Source organism: Dermochelys coriacea, chromosome 21, assembly GCF_009764565.3.
Source record: "Dermochelys coriacea isolate rDerCor1 chromosome 21, rDerCor1.pri.v4, whole genome shotgun sequence".
Classification (NCBI taxonomy): Eukaryota; Metazoa; Chordata; order Testudines; family Dermochelyidae; genus Dermochelys; species Dermochelys coriacea.
The window spans coordinates 2,239,882-2,255,437 of NC_050088.1; the positions used below are offsets into that span (position 1 = coordinate 2,239,882).

The 15,556-nt window shown below is 59.5% G+C and overlaps 1 protein-coding gene across 1 annotated transcript; it reads right to left on the minus strand.

Annotated features, from left to right (window-relative positions):
* Positions 1 to 14,070, minus strand: MOV10 (Mov10 RISC complex RNA helicase). The gene is made up of 18 exons (XM_038380376.2): positions 12,653 to 14,070; positions 9,775 to 9,871; positions 9,160 to 9,278; positions 8,471 to 8,709; positions 7,683 to 7,923; positions 5,919 to 6,017; positions 5,343 to 5,505; positions 5,023 to 5,177; positions 4,493 to 4,669; positions 4,240 to 4,387; positions 3,964 to 4,125; positions 3,326 to 3,429; positions 2,767 to 2,864; positions 2,304 to 2,423; positions 1,763 to 1,865; positions 1,238 to 1,355; positions 927 to 1,118; positions 1 to 394 (listed from the first exon to the last, which is right to left on the minus strand). Exons 1-18 carry the CDS (start codon positions 12,784 to 12,786, stop codon positions 233 to 235), a joined length of 2,631 nt encoding a protein of 876 aa, XP_038236304.1. The 5' UTR covers positions 12,787 to 14,070; the 3' UTR covers positions 1 to 232.
* Between the last annotated feature and the right edge of the window lie 1,486 nt (positions 14,071 to 15,556).

The following is a 15,556-nucleotide window of genomic DNA, read 5'->3' on the forward strand; positions in this document are numbered from 1 at the left end:
GCCGATGGGGGGAGCGGGACGGAGCCCGTCTTGCCCCAGCACTCTGGCTGCAGGGCTCACAAAGGAGAGGCAGCCCACAGCTGCGCTGCTGCCCTCTCCGCATGGCCGGAGCACTCTGCCCTCCAAGCCCAAGGGATGAGGGGCCCCAGGCTGGCCTGGTGTCTGCTGGCGGAGAGCTGCCCCCCGTCCCAGCACCAAGCGAGTCCCACTGCTGAGCTGGGACAGTCTGGCATCAGGCTGGGCGTGGCTGTGGGTGTAGCTGCCAGGCCATAGCCGTTACTCCAGGTGCGGCCAGAGGGATGGGAGGGGAGGGACTTACCTTCAGCTCCTTGATGTCTGGGAGTTTCATCAGGTCTCGGTCCATTTTCGTGATGGCTAGTCTGATCTTCTCTACCTGGGGAAGGGACGAGGGAGAAGTGGATGTGACTCCTGCCGCCTTCAGGAGCTCCTGGCTCCCAACCCTGTGATCGCTCCTCTCAGCCTGTATGCCCTTGTGATGGCCAGCTGCCTGTGGCCTCTGGCCGCCGGGTCTCGCCCTAACCCTCCTGTTCGGTCTCCTCCATCTCACTGAGATAACATCCTCGACCCCTCAGCCAAGTGCCAGGCAGGCTCCTGCTCTAGGTCGTTCCGATGCAACTGGCCAGAGAATACCACTGGGGTTCCCCGGCCCCATCCGGCAGGTCCCTCCATCTGGGGCAATTCCCCAGGGCTCCTGGCCGCTGTCCCAAGGGGGCTCCCCCACACAGGGCACTGCGCACTCCGTCCAGATACTCAGCAGAAAGTGGAGCTTGATGGGGTGCAGCAGGGAGATGGCATGTGGGGGTGAGGAGCCTGGGATGGGGGCTCTCAGGGCTGGAGCTGCCTGCCCCTCTGCAGGGCTCCTGATGTGTGGGGAAGGCAGCCCTGAGGGCTGGGCTGCATCTCACCTGCTTCCTGTAGGGGGAGATGATACCGATCTCCTTGGGGGAGATCCTGGAGCGGCCCTGCTTGCCCTGACTCTGCAGCAGTTTCTTGAGGTAGGTGACCAGGATTTCGACCTCCAACGTGTTGAAGAATGAGGGGCTGTTACCCTCTCGCTGGTCCTCCCCGGAGACTCCGTGGAAGATGATCGGGAAGCCCTGGAGGGAGAGCGCCACGGTCAGGGCTGCAGCTAGCCCCGTGGCCAGCAGGGGCGGTTGGCGCTGCCCCGCCCGGGATGGGGGCTAGGCTGGGTGCCTGCTCCCCGCCCCACCCTCACCTGCGTAGGCAGCTCCTCCCAGGTGCAGTAGGAATAGCTGATGATGTGGTCAGCGCACTCCTGCAGCTCCCCGTCGTAGAACTGCTGGTTGGGGATCTGGAGGAGGGCGGCGTGGGACCTGGGGAAGGAGCAGCGACAGCATTTCCAGGGGTGCTTGGCTGCTCCTCAGACCTGCCTGCACTGCGGCAGCCTTGCTTCCTTGAGGCCCCCTCCCCGCTCACCAGCAACAGGAGGGGCCCCAGAAACCTCTGCTCTGGGCACAGAGTGGCCATGGCCGGGCTTCTGGGCAGGGAGGACAGAACCCAGGAATCCAGGTTGCTCCATCCAAGGTCTCTTGCCCTTGGGTGACGATTAAATGAGCCCCACGCCAGGCAGGTGGGTATCAGACAAATGGACAGACATGAGCATCTCGGGCTGAGCCAGCAGAACGGGGGCTTGAAGCCTTTGCCGCGGGCAGTCCGGCTCTGACAGCGTCCCTGGGGCCCGCATGCCACAGCATCAGTCCCAGTGGGGCGGATACGGCACCTGTAGTTCTGCAGTAACTTGGTGACAAACTGCGGGTTGTAGCTCTTGGCTCCCTTTTGGTACAGGGAGTTGTGCAACATGAGCCTCTCCAGCAGCGAGACCTCTGCAAGAGAGAGCAATGCCCCGGTTACCAGCGACCCCCTGGGACTGTGCCCCCTACGAGCAGCCCCACGGAGTCAGGCCTGTCACAGCCTGGCCTGGGCCTCTCTGAGCAGGAGGCAGGAGCTTCAGTGGCTCTCGTGAGGGAGACTTTCACCTGCCTATCACGGAGTGAGCCTCTCCCTGCTCTCCCAGGGTCACTAACATGCTATTGCTGGCGGAGAGCTGCCTCTCGTCCCAGTGCCAAGCGAGTCCCACTGCTGAGCTGGGACAGTCTGGCATCAGGCTGGGCATGGCTGTGGGTGTAGCCACAGTCACTAACATGCTATTGCAGTGGCTGTGCAAAGGCAGATGGCCTCGGAGCCCAGACGAGGGGGGCAGATCAGCATGTCTGAGAACTCCCCGCTGTCCACCCGGTGCCTTCGCCCTCTGTTCCACTCACCTAACCCGTGTTCGATGGCCAGTGGGGACCTCAGGATCGGACCCAGCTGCTTGGGATCTCCCGCCAGCACCAGCTGCCCCGCCTTGGTGTTGGTCTCCGGGTCCATCGCTGTCAGAATTCCTGGGGCAGAGAGACAGCTGAGGTGGCTGGGCGGGGTAGGAGATCCCTGCCCAGGCAGGTTGCTGACTGATCCCCGCATGGTGAGGAGCCGCCGAAGGGCCCCATCACGGCTGTATCTGCCTCAAGCAGCCTGGAGGGGCTCCTCCCAAGCTTACAGTGCAGAGAAGGGGCTGCATGCAGGACCCAGAATCCACCTCCAGGAGCAAGTGCTTGCCAGCCCCAGGCACTGGCCATCTGTCTGAGCAGGAGTGAGACAGCCAGGTCCAAAGCCCCGGGCGTGTGGGGCAGGGTGGGTGAGGTGTGCCTGGGGGTGCAGTGCTCCTGTCCCTAGGTCCCTACTCACCTGCGATGGCAATCAGGCTCTCTGGCTCCACTGCGTGGCCGCACTCGTCGATGAAGACGTGGGAGAAATGGCCCTTAGGGAAGCTGGCCGTTACCAGCCTGCAGGGGAGAGGGAGAAGCAGTGAACAAGCCTGTACAGCGCTGGCTCCCTGCCCTGCCACCTGCATAGCCAGACTGCTCCACCGAGGCCTTCTGCGGGACCAGCCCATGCCGCTGGCCCCCTCCTGAGCACGGCAATGCCCCCTCCCCACCAAGCAGGGGCTTCCATGGCCATGCCCAGGGGCATGGGCAGGGGGAGAACTCCTCCCCCGGAGTCTGAGGGGACAGCCCTCCCCTTTTATAGAAAGTGACCAATGCGGCCTGATGTGCCCCCACCCCGTGTCCTCCGGTCAGCCCCTGCCCACATCTCTCTGTTACGCCCCTTCCCCCGGTAAACCCTGCCCAAAGAATTCCCTTCTCTTCCCACAGCATAGCCAGGTATCCCCCAATCACATCCCTACTGTGCTCCCCCAGCACAGTCACATTCATCAGAAGTGGGGTTTGTACCAGGCCCCTCCTACCTTCCTGCTGTCACCAGGGTCGTGATGATGACCCGATAGTGCTGCAGCTTCTTCTTGCTTGGGTACACGTGGCACTGCTGGGCATTGTCCCAGTTGCAGCAGGGCTATGAACACCAACAGCATTTAGACAAGGTCTGGGATCGGAGCTGTGTTTCCCTTGGGGAAGTTGGGGGCAGACGCTTCTCCCCCCAGGAAGCCCTGAGGCAACTGGGAGCGGCATGTGAGTCTTGGCTGGTGACCTGAGGGTCCTGCAGGGAGGGCAGGGACCCATATCGACCATGCAGCCTGGGGAGGTGACTACAGCCGCTGGAACATGGAAGTCCCTTCCCACAAGGAAATGACAGTTTTGAAAAAAACTTTTGTCCTGAATTGGCATTTTTCAGCTTGAGAGTTCTGCTTGGGAAGCTTTCCTCAGTTTCACTCTCTGCCTGTCTGCAGAAAGTGAAACTGACAGGAGCCTTCCAGGCGGGCTGTGCTGTCTATTTTTCCCATCGCAAAACTGACTTCCACCCCCAATTTCAGTTTTCCCATGGAAAATTTGAAGTGTGCTAAAGGGCATCATAAAATCCTTCAGACAGGAAAATTCCTGCCCAGCTCCACGGGCAATGTCTCTTGGGGTGCCAGGGGTGCACATGTACCTTGATCTCCTCCGGCACCTGGCGATAGTCCCTGCTGCTGGCGTTGATCCTATAGATGCTGCCCTTGTCCAGGTGTCTCATCAGGCGCTGGCACAGCAGGTCTGAGGCGCTGTTGGAGGGTGCACAGGCCAAGATATGGGAGTCCTTCAGGCAGCTGACCACCTGAGAACGAGGAAGAGCTTAGCAGCCCTGGCAGGAGGAAACGGACACAGAGGGGAGAGAGGGGCTGTGGGCCAGCTGACTGTTCTGGACTGGGAAGCCAGGGGATCTCCTCACCTGTTTGATGGCCTCCACCATGGTGACAGTCTTGCCGGTCCCTGGCGGCCCAAAGATGAGGTATGGTGCCGGCCTGGCCATCCCCGTCACGATCTGCCGCACAGCGTCGTACTGCTCCTGGTTGTTCTCCAGGCTCTGGTCAAACAGCCTGAGGGGAAATGGAGCCGGGCAGGTGCTCAGGGGAAGGCCAGGCCCTGCTGCTCTCCACACAGCCAGCCCTCAGAATGGCTCTCCTCTGAAGCCAGGCACTCACCTGAGCCGGCTTCCCTCGGGGAGGAGGGACTTTCCGTATGAGAAGGATGGGAAGAGGACGTCACCCAGGTTCCTCTTCTTGGCCAGCTCCACGGCCCGATGCTGCACCCGCAGCGGCAGCCGGTTGAAGGTAAAGATCACATCGAACTTCAGGTTATTCACGAAGCTCTTCAGCAGGCTGAAAAAGGGCAAGCAGGGCTGGACAGAGCGCTAAGCACCCCTCCCCAGGCACTGTCCTGCCCAGTCCCACCCTCCCTGCTACTGAGCGTGGTTCCCACTCCCACCCCTGCTCAGCCTGGCACTCCTGTGCCCCATAGCACAGCACCTCCCCCTCTGCTGCACTCCCCCAGGCAGTCACCCAACAGCGCTAACAGCAGGGGCTGCTTGGCTTGCATCATGCAGCTGCCTTGGACCTAGCCCGAGCCCCTCCAGTCTTGTTCCACGCAGACCCCTCAGTGCCACCAGTCAGGGCCCAGCTTTCCCTACCCCGGGGGCTGGCCCGAGCCCCCCAGGGACACAGGCGTAACTCACTTCAGGGAGAAGCCTAGCTTGACCTTTTCCAGCTCCACGGCATGCACGTAGCCCTTGTACTGGACATGCTGGGGCAAGGTGCGCTGGTCGCTGGGGGTGACAAACAGGTGATCGCCCTTCAGCACGGACGGGCGGTTCTCTGCCACGCCAGGGACCTAGGGACAGAGCAGAGAAGGGGCGGCTCAGCGGGAAGCATGCCTGGCTGTGCTCCCCTGGCAGCCAACCGTCCTGCAGGCCCCTTCCTTCATACTGGCAGCCCAGACGTGAAAGGAGGGGGCGCGCTGCAGGTACATGCACAGCCATCAGGCCTTGGCTCTCACCTCCAGGATGAGCAGCCTCTTGTTCTGAGTGTCCTTCACCATCGGGGCATCCTGCATGTCATAGCGCCGGATGTCCACCTCCATCTGGAGCTCCTCCAGGTGCAGCAGCAGCTGGAACTTCTCCTTGTAGTTCTCAAACTGAAGCTTGGCTGCCAGGGACTTCCTGCAGGGCCAATGCCAGCCAGAGGTTATCCTGACCTCGCCGGGCACAGCGGGGATGGACTAGCAGCACGACAGACGAGGCAGCAAGCTCCAGGTGCCCTGCAGCGTGTCTGGGCCTCAGAGGCAAGGGGCAGGACGAGTAATGGCAGTAAAGGCTGTCGTGTCTCTGTGGCTTAGTGTCTGGGAGAAGGAATCCCTGCCTGGCCCCAGCCCCAGCCCCAGGAACCACTGGGATACTGAGCTTGCTCCTGGGGTCCTGCTTTCTGGGCAGCTCACGTAAGGGGGGCTTCTGGCTAAGGGGGGCTGGGCCCCATGGCTGTGCAGGGCAAGGCGCTCTTCCTTGGGAGGTCAATGAGGCCACCAGTGTAGTGTAAGCAGGATGAACCCCCCACCCCCACTCCCACGAGCACTCACTGCAGCCTGCTGCGCTCGATGCTGACCGTGTCCTTCAGGTCCTTTGGGTAGTTGTAGCAGTCCAGCGGGATCACCTGCTCAAGCTCGGGGTGCTGGGAGCTAGGCAGACGAGATGCAGGGTTACTGCAGGGCTCTGCAGGAGTGAGCTCCTCGCCCTGCCCAGCTGGTGGGAAAGACTCCAGCGTTGGGGCTCAGGCAGGGGGACGCTGGCTCTCAGGACCCAGGCAGCTGGGGTCTCCAGCCAGCTGCCTCTCCACACACACAGAAGACGGAGAGGTGACTGGGTCACCTCCCTGGGATGGAACTACCGGGAACTAAAGGGCTCGTTCATCTAGCACAGAAAGGTGGAACAAGAACTGATGGCTGGAAGCTGATGCCAGGCAAATTCCAACTGGAAACAAGGCACCAGTGGGTAACACAGCCGGTGATCAGCCGCTGGACGTGGTGGATTCGCCAGCTCTTGACTGGAAGATGCTTTAACCAAACACAAGTTACTGGGCTCAGCCTGGGGGTTCCTGGGGCAGGGGCAGGCCTGTGCTATCCAGGGGCTCAGACTAGACGAGCCAATGGTCCCTTTGGCTCTACGAAAGCCCAGCAGGTGCTTTCGCCCTGGATAGGGAATGGGGTTGGATCCAAGCTGCACATAGAATCATAGGACTGGAAGGGACTGTGAGAGGTCATCTCGTCCAGTCCCCTGCACTCATGGCAGGACCAGGTATTATCTAGACCATCCCTGACACGTGTTTGTCCAACCTGCTCTTAAAAATCTCCAATGATGGTGATTCCACAACCTCCCTATGCAATTTATTCCAGTGCTTCACCACCCTGACAGTTAGGAAGTTTTTCCGAATGTCCAACCTAAACTGCCCTTGCTAGAATTTAAGCCCATTGCTTCTTGTCCTATCCTCAGAGGCTAAGAAAAACAATTTTTCTCCCTCCTCCTTGTAACAACCTTTTATGTACTTGAAAACTGTTATCATGTCTCCTCTCATTCTTCTCTTTTCCAGACTAAACAAACCCAATTTTATAAATCTTCCCTCATAACTCATGTTTTCTAGACCTTAAATCATTTTTGTTGCTTTTCTCTGCACTTTTTTTTTTTCCAATTTGTCCACATCTTTCCCGAAATGTGGCGCCCAGAACTGGACACAATACTCCAGTTGAGGCCTAATCAGCGCGGAGTAGAGCAGAAGAATCACTTCTCGTGTCTTGCTTACAACACTCCTGTTAATACATCCCAGAAGGATGTTCGCTTTTTTTGCAACAGACTTACAGTGTTGCCTCATATTTAGCTTATGGTCCACAATGACCCCAGATCCCTTTCCGCAGTCCTCCTTCCTAGACAGTCATTGCCCATTTTGTATGTGTGCAACTGATTGTTCCTTCCTAAGTGAAGTACTTTACATTTGTCCTTATTGAATTTCAACCTATTTACTTCAGACCATTTCTCCCGTTTGTCCAGATCATTTTGAATTTTAATCCTAAGCTCCAAAGCACTTGCAACCCCTCCCAGCTTGGTATCGTCTGCAAACTTTGTAAGTGTACTCTCTATGCCATTACCTAAATCACTGATGAAGATACTGAACAGAACAGGACCCAGAACTGATCCCTGTGGGACCCCGCTCATTATGCCCTTCCAGCATGACTGAACCACTGATAACTACTCTCTGGGAACGATTTTTCAACCAGTTTTGCACCCATATCCGTCCCTTCAGCCAGTGATGCTGGGCGCAAGCTGCCTGGCCCAACTCTCCCCCTGCATACCTGTCAGGAGGGACGCCATCCTCCGTGGTGACCATGACCGTCTTCTTCAGGTTGGCTTGGTAAGGCCTGTATGGTGCCGTGGGCCCCAGCTGCTCAGCCAGCCGGCTGTTGGCTATGGCAGACACGAACCGCCCGATGCTGAAGGACCCGTGCTGCTCCTTGGTGAACTCGAACAGCACGGTGACAGGGAAGTAACCATAGTACTGAGTCAGGCACCGCGCCTCGATCAAGTAAGAGCCTCCTGCAGTCAAAGGGGATGTGTGAACAGGGAGCTCCCCCTTCCGGGGTCCCCACCTGCTTCCCTCACCCTCCCAGGGGGCCCTGGGCATTTCACCCCACAGCAATGTTCTGCCAAGTCTCTGGTGCTAACTCAGACGTCCAGGAAGGCGCCTGTCCATGTGTATGTGTGTGTGGGGCAGGGGGCAGGAATGGGAGAAGAGTGCTCAGAAGCTCTATGCTGCCATGTCCGCTGGCAGGGCAGAGTGTGAGCAAGGCCTGCAGTTCCTCCTTCCACACCCCTACGCTCCACCCTCACCCACATACCCAGATGGCTTGGCAACTACACCTACCGTGCTTGCTTCCCCAAAGCTGCCTGCACCAGATGGGGGAGCCAGGACAATGCAGAGAAAGGGATACAGAGGGCGGACCACACACTGCCCACTATTGTGATGCAGCCACCTCTGGGCTTGAATGCAGCAGCTGTTTCAGTCACACAGCTTTGCTGAAGGTCAGTGTGGGACCAGATGTGAAGGAGAACCTTGCTCCTGTGGGAAGCCAGACCCTCTTACCTGGCTGCAACACCAGGGGCTGCTGTCTGGTCACCTTGCTCTCATCGTGGAAGGTGATCTCGCACTGCTTTCGAAGCGCTCTGTACCCTAGTAGCACCACATCCTCAGTGCCGTTGTTCTGAACCCAAATGCTGGCTGTTGCGGCCTCGTTGAGCGTAACGGGGAAGCGGATGCGCCCGTTTCCCCGGTCGTGCTCTGAGAGAATCTCCACCCCGTGTTTCCCACCGATGAACTCCGCTCTGAGGGCAGAGGGTGCGGGTTGGATGTGCGTGTACAGTCCCAGCTGGCCCGCATCTCTGCGGGTCGGGGCTGCCCTAGGAGCTGCTTGCCCCTTGTTACAACAGAGAATCTGGGCAGGAGTCCTTCGGGGTCCAGACCCTGCTGGGGCTCTGGGGCTGGGCCAACACCCTCGATGCAAAGACTCCTGTCGATTTCAGAGGCATTTGGCTCAGGCCCACAGAGCGGGCTGAGTACTGCCAGAGCAGACACTCTTTGTTCAGCCCTCCTGCTTCTTCCCCGCCCACCCAGTTGCTCTGTCCTGCTGGGAGGGGAGCCCAGGAACAGCTTGTGAGCTGCCAATGTTTAGCCTGCTCTGGGCTGCCCCTGCCTAGGGACTCGCTGTCCCCTTGGCCCGTGCTGCTATTACAGCGAGGGGGGTTCCAGGCTGCGCTCTGGGTGTGCTTTGGTACCTCTCCTTGGCACGTCCTCTGTGGGGAGGCTGATCGGTGCCCGCCTCCTGGCTGTCCGTGGGGGGCTCCTCTGGCCTGGGCGTCCAGTACTGATTGGTAACCTTCACTTTCTTTTTCACCTGGGGAAGGAGAGCAATTGTCCAGCGAGTAGGAGCAGGCAGAGGAGTGGAGGCTTCCAGCATGTGGTGGGGCAGCCCCTGAGAAGCTGGGGCAGGGAGCAGAGTGGACTCACAAAGCCTGTGGGCTCAGTTGGGCTGGCCCCAGGGCTGAGCCAGAACAGTGCTGGAGCACACCCCCCTGGACCAGCTGATGGTGGCGGGCTCGGCGGCTCGCACACCCATATTCAACCTGCAGCCAGGCCCAGCAGTGAGAGCTATAGGTGCATCGGCCTGCCCAGGGACAGAGAGCCCCACTGCTCGAGTCACTTCAAGCCTGCCCAGCCCTGGATTCTGGCCTGCAGGGAACAATCCTGCCCGTAGCAAGGAAGGAGACGCCAGCCCTAGGGCTCCCCGAGGGCGCAGGGATGTTGGGAACAGACCTCGGCAACCAGGCCATCGTCTGCCAGGGGAGCTGAGATGCAGCAACGCTGCCAGGGGCCGCGTGGGCAGCACCTACCTTCCAGAAGCGCACAAAGTCTCCCCGTACCTCGGCCCGGCCACTCTGGCCCAGGGTGAACAGGATGGAGGAGAAGTTGGGTGTCTTCGTATCATTCCTGCAGAAATGACAGAGCGGGAGAGTCTGTGACTGTGGGATGCCCAGACCCAGGTCGCGTCTCCAGGAAGGGACTGAGTTGGCAGGATGCAGGAGGGAGAGGAGCAGGGGCAGGGAGATGCCAGTGTTTGGGGCGAGGAGCACTCCCCCGCTCCTCTGCTAGGAGATCGATGGGCTAGGGTCAGCCCTGGCCTTCTGTACCACTGCCACCCAGGAAGCAGCAGGGCCATGCTCTGCTCTGGAGAGAGGGGCCCCGACTGCAGTGAGTGGGGGGCGTGTCTCTTCGTCGTCTCCAACCAAATCCTGTCCCGCCACCTGCCACGTGGGCAACTCAGCCGGAGCCCCAGGGTCTTGCTTGAATGCAGCATGGGCACCCCAAGCTCTGCCATTCCCCTGCGCCGGCATCTTCCCTGGGGGGCAACCGTCCCCAGCAATTGCAACCCAGGCTGGGCTCACAGTGCCGGGGGTTAGGTGCAAATCCAGCGGCCGCCCACAATGCAGGCTAGCCTGGGAGCGGGGCTGGTCTATTCCCTGCTCATGCAGCGCTGGGCTGGCCAGCGAAGCCAGCCGCAGCCAGCTGCACACAAGGAACTCCAGTGGGAAACAAGCCCAGGGCCTGGGGGTCAGGGCTGGTGCTGCAATAGCTTCAATGTGCTATGGCCGGGTGAGCCTGGCAGCACTTGGGGCAGACTGAGCCTTAGCCTGGCTAGAGGTTAGAGCAAAGCCTGGGGGTTCTCGTCCCAGCAACGACACCGATTCACTGTGTGACCGAGCGCAAAGGGTGTAATCCCCACCCGGAGGATGGGGTCAGGCCGGATCAGCCAACGTGCACTAGGGGGAACTCAGGGGAGACCCCGACCAGTGGGCGGGACACGCGTACACATGCGTGTGTGTGCACACACCTTCCAGCCAGGAAGGTGGCGGGGGTCGTGGGGCTAGGGCCCTGCCCACACCTTGTGGAGAGGGCCAATGGGCTGGAACAGAGAGCTGGTCCAGTCCCGTTGGACAGGATCCCCCGTGGGGTGAGTGCAGGGTGGGCTCAGTCTCAACAGACTGATCCCCAACCCCCACCCCCGGAGCAGGACCCCACTCTGGGGACAGGGAAGGTGGGGGCCCCCAATTGCCATAGTGTGCAGGGCAGGGTGGGAGACCATGAGGCTGCTGGCCTGGCAGCTTTGCTCAGTGTTTGCGAAGTCGGGTCTGAAGAGCTGGAGCAAAGGCTGCCGGCCGGTAGCGAGGGCCGTAGAGACGCCCTGCTGCCCTGGGCGTGCAGGGGATGGTGCCGGAGCAGTTCTCACGGCAGCAGGCCCAACACTTACCTGGCAGGGTCAGAGGAGTGTTTGGCCAGGACACCAACCACCCCTCAACCCGTTCCTGCCTGAACCCCCTGGGCCTGCCTCTGCCATGAGCAATCCTGAGCCTGCTGCCCGCCCAAGCTGCCAGAGACCAGTGCCCTGATGCCAGAGGCATCCCTTTGTCACTACAAATGCTAGTGCTAGTCCTACTGGACAGGCCCACGCTCACCCCAAAGCCCTGGGGGCTGGGAGGTGTAAGTGTGTCTGTCCCACCCCATCCCGTTCCAGGGCCCATCTCTACTGCTGGGATGGGTCGAATCCGGCTCTGAATCCGAATGGAGCAGGGTCCCCAGCGTTGCATATCTCAGCCTGCTGCCTGCTGGGGAGGGGGCAGAGGAGAGCTGGCAGGGGCTGCTTTCATTCCCAGCCAAGGCCCAACGACAGGGCTGCCCCACAGCAGTTAGCCCCAGGACCCAGAGTCCTAGATCCAAGCCAGATGGGCCTGGAGTAAGCATCTGTTCTGTCCCCCGTACAACACCAGCCAAGGAACAGCTCTGAGTTCATTCCTGCTGGAATAGAGCCCCTCTCTCAGGAACACATCCTCTCCCGGCTCCCCAAGTGCTCAGGATGGGGAAGTCAGGGTGGCATTTTATTTGTGGGTATGTATTTTTAGCTGCCTTCTGATAGTTTGGCAGACTGGCCCCTGTCAGTGACTAATTGGGGCTGTCAGGTGCCCAGGGCCAGTCTTAGTTTTGCTGGCAGGGGAATGCTCCAAAGCAGGGGGCCCCTCTTGGCGGGTTGAGTTGTGCAGCCATGGGCCAGATCCTCACCTGTGTCAATGGCTGGAGCTGCACCAAAGCCAGCGGCACTGTGCTGATCTACCCCGGGTGAGGATCCGGCCCAGTATCTCATACCAGGACGCAGGGAGCCCTTCAGCCTTCGGCCTGAGCAGAAGCCCTGCTTCCCAACAGCCAATGCTGTTTCCTGCCACCCAGCCAGGATGGAGGTGCTCACCTCTCTGGCCTGACTTAGTGAGTGATTTGGGTCGGGGTCCGTGGCAGTGCTCTGGCTGCACCCCATCAGCCAGGGGAGAGGTGGTTTGCCCTGGATTTGATCTTAACAGAATGGCAAGTCCCAGTGGAGCAGGGTGTGTTTCCTTCCTGGTCTGGGGAGACACAGACTCTCCTCTTCCTGCTTGGGAGTTTGATGGCTTCCCGACAGCCACAGCCCTGAAGTTAAACTTCCTGCCCCTGCCCTGCTGGCCCCATCCCACCCTGGCCATGCTCCATATAGGAGGCTTGCAGCTGTCCCCAGCCCCTGCACGCAGGGTGCCAAGCAGAAATCGGGGCTTGCAGCTCCTCCCAGACCCAGGTAATGTGGACAAGGAAAGGTGTTCTCCCTAGCAACAGGCCAGGGCAATGGGGTGCTCTTGGAGTGAGGGATCAGCCATCCGCACCCCGCTCCCTCTCTGTGGGTCTGCCTGTTACCTGGTCCTGAACTCCTGGTTGTAGATGGTCCTTAATGCCTCCCGGCTGCTCACAGCTTCTCTGCCTGTGTCTTTTAGGAGCTGCACAAACTGATCCCCAAACTCCCTCCTCTCCCGAAAGGTGAACTTGGGCATCTCCTCTGGCTCCGCTGCTTGCCCCCCAGACCTTCTCCTGTCCTGTCCTGTGCTGTGGGACAGCCTGGCTCAGCAGCTCCTGGCCAGTGCCTCTGCTTGTGAAACCTGCCAGCAAAGTGCTTATCAAAGAGGACAGATGATAGGAAACTCTCAGCCGGCAGAAACGAAAGTGAAAGAGGCTGTGTGCATCCTGGAGACAAGCCGTCTAGCAGCAGCTGCAAATGTGGGGGGGAGGTCTCAGCAGCCTCCTCTTCAAGGGCTTTGAGAAAGTCCCAGCCCCGGGGCCAGGGCGAGAGCAAGTGCTTGGCAGGGCTCAGCCCAGAGCCCAGGCTGGGCAAAGTTTTCTGTGGAAGCTCTGAATAAAAATCAGAACCGCACCCCTTCCTCTGAGAGCTGCACCAGCCCCGCCATGCCGCTTTGGCCTGCTGTCTGCAGGGGCTCACACCGGCTCCCATGCCTGAGGCACCAGCTGGCTCTCAGCCTGGCCTGGGGCAGGGGGCTGCATGCAGGCCAGGGGCTGCTTTCGGAGTTTGTTGGTTTGTTTCATATTCATGTTATACAGGTTACTCTGTTTATTTTGGAAAAGGCAGGTCAAAGCAATGGGCCTGGGAGCCGCAGGTGAGGCATTTGGGTTGGGCCTTGATTCATGGGGGAGTTCATGCCACGGTCTCTGGCAGCCTCCTGAGGAAGTCCCCCCCGATGAGCTTTTCCCTTATTAGTGAGGGCTCTGCTGTGCCAAAGGGGTGAATTTTCAACCAGGGCCTTCGCCCCGGAGCTTCAGGCTTTTTGGCTACGCAGGGCGCAGGCCACAGAGCGCCCTGACCATGAGGACAAAGACCTTGGCCCAACCTGGGTATTCTGTGGAAGCCAGGGCAGAGCCGATGGGCTCACGGCAGCCGGTGTTGTTGGGGGGATGTGCGGCAGTGCTCTGCGCTAGTCGAGTCTCCGCGCGCTGAAGGCTTCATGCCTGCGAATATTGCACTGCGCAGTCCCGCCCAGAGGTGATGTGGGCTCTTTGTGGGGCTAATGGGGAAGCTGGGTTCTCCTCCCAGCTCTGCCGCAGGCTGCTCCCTGGATGACCTTCACTGGGTTACTTACCCCTTCTTTGCCTCCGCTCTCCCCATCGGCTGAGCCACCTCTGCAAATGTCTGAATTCTGAAAATGGGTCCTCTGGTGTCTCAGGGAGAAATCTCCTCTCTATGGTGGCTGCAGGATGCCAGGGTATATGGCTGCTAGTCAGTCTGGCACAGTGTGTTTTGGCTGTGGCTAGCTTTCCTTTTGATCCATTATAGTCTGGAGATGCTGCTGCCCCCAGCATCCTTTTATGTCTCCAGACAGGCTGCTCTGACTCTGCGGAACTAGCTCCGTCTGTCGTGTTAGCGTGGAAGTGCTAAGAATATCTGCATTGGGATGGAAGTCACCTGGATCTTGCTGGCCATGAGTCATGTTTGTAAATCTATTTCTATAACATACCAAGTTTAACTAAACCAATGCTTGATCCTGTGCGCCTAAGTGCATCCCGAGCTGTTGTATTCCACTTTCCATCAGTGGCTCTCAAAACACTTCATGGAGGAGGGCAGTATCATTATCCCTATTTTACAAATACGGAAACCAAGGCACGAGGCGGGGAAGTGACTAGCCCCAGGTGTCCCAGCAGGTGAGTGGTAGAGCCAGGATCAGAGCCTGGGCCAGTGATAGCCCTGGTCTCCTGACTCCCAGTCCAGTCTTTCAGCCATTAGACGATACTACCTCCCCTCCATTCTGCAGCTTTGTAATCACAGGTTCTGATAGATATCCTGGGCACTTGATACAGATTTGAAGTTTAAGCAGTTGGACCCAGACCCTGCAAATACTTATTCAGGTGTTGACCGTAATGCATGGGAGTCATTCCATTCCTCGTGAGCGTGTGCAGGATCAGAGTGCAGGGGCTCCAGGCCACCCTGCTACCCCAGAGATTTCACTGAAATAACTCTGGCTTGACAGGGCAGAACTTGGCCTATGTTTGCTGTTCTGGGGCTCTCAGCAGAGCGAGCCTCAACTTTTGAGCCTCCCCCAATTGGCATTGTGCTCGTCTTACAGCTTGCAGTTTTGACTCCCCAGCACAGAATGATCTGTGCCTTTGAAAAAACCCTCTACCACAGTCTGCCTGCGCCCTAATCAACAGGCTGGTGACTCAGTCACTGGCTGGGCAAGTCAAGTGAGTAAACTAGCTGATGGCTCCCTCCGGAAGTTATCTTGGCTCAGGAGAAGGGCGGGGAAAGGGGCAGCAGAGGAAGAGGCCAGGCAGCAGATCCCTTCGCTTGCAGGCAGGAGGCTGATTTTGTGCCTAGGGAGAGGGCAGGGGTGGCGGGTTTGTAGAAATTTTGGTGGTGCCCAGAATGCCCAGAGCCTGCCCGAGGCTCTAGGAGGGAGTTTGGGTCGGGGGAGGAGGTCTGGGGTGCAGGCTCTGGGCTGGGGCAGGGGGTGGGGGTGAGAGGTGCAGGCTCTGGAATGGAGTTTGGGGCAGGAGAGGGGTGGTGGGAAGGGGGTGCAGGCTCTGGGAGGGGGTGCGGGGGGGCTGAGGGGTACAGGCTCAGGGACAGAGTTTGGGTGCAGGCTGGGGGGGCAGGCTGTGTGTGCAGGAGAAGGTTGAGGGGTGCAGGCTCTGGGAGGGAGTTTGGGGGCAGGAGGGGGGTGGTGGGAAGGGGGTGCAGGCTCTGGGAGGGGGTTGGGTGTGCGGCGCTTACCATGGCTCCTGGGCAGGGTGGGCCGGGGGTCTCCACGTGCTGTT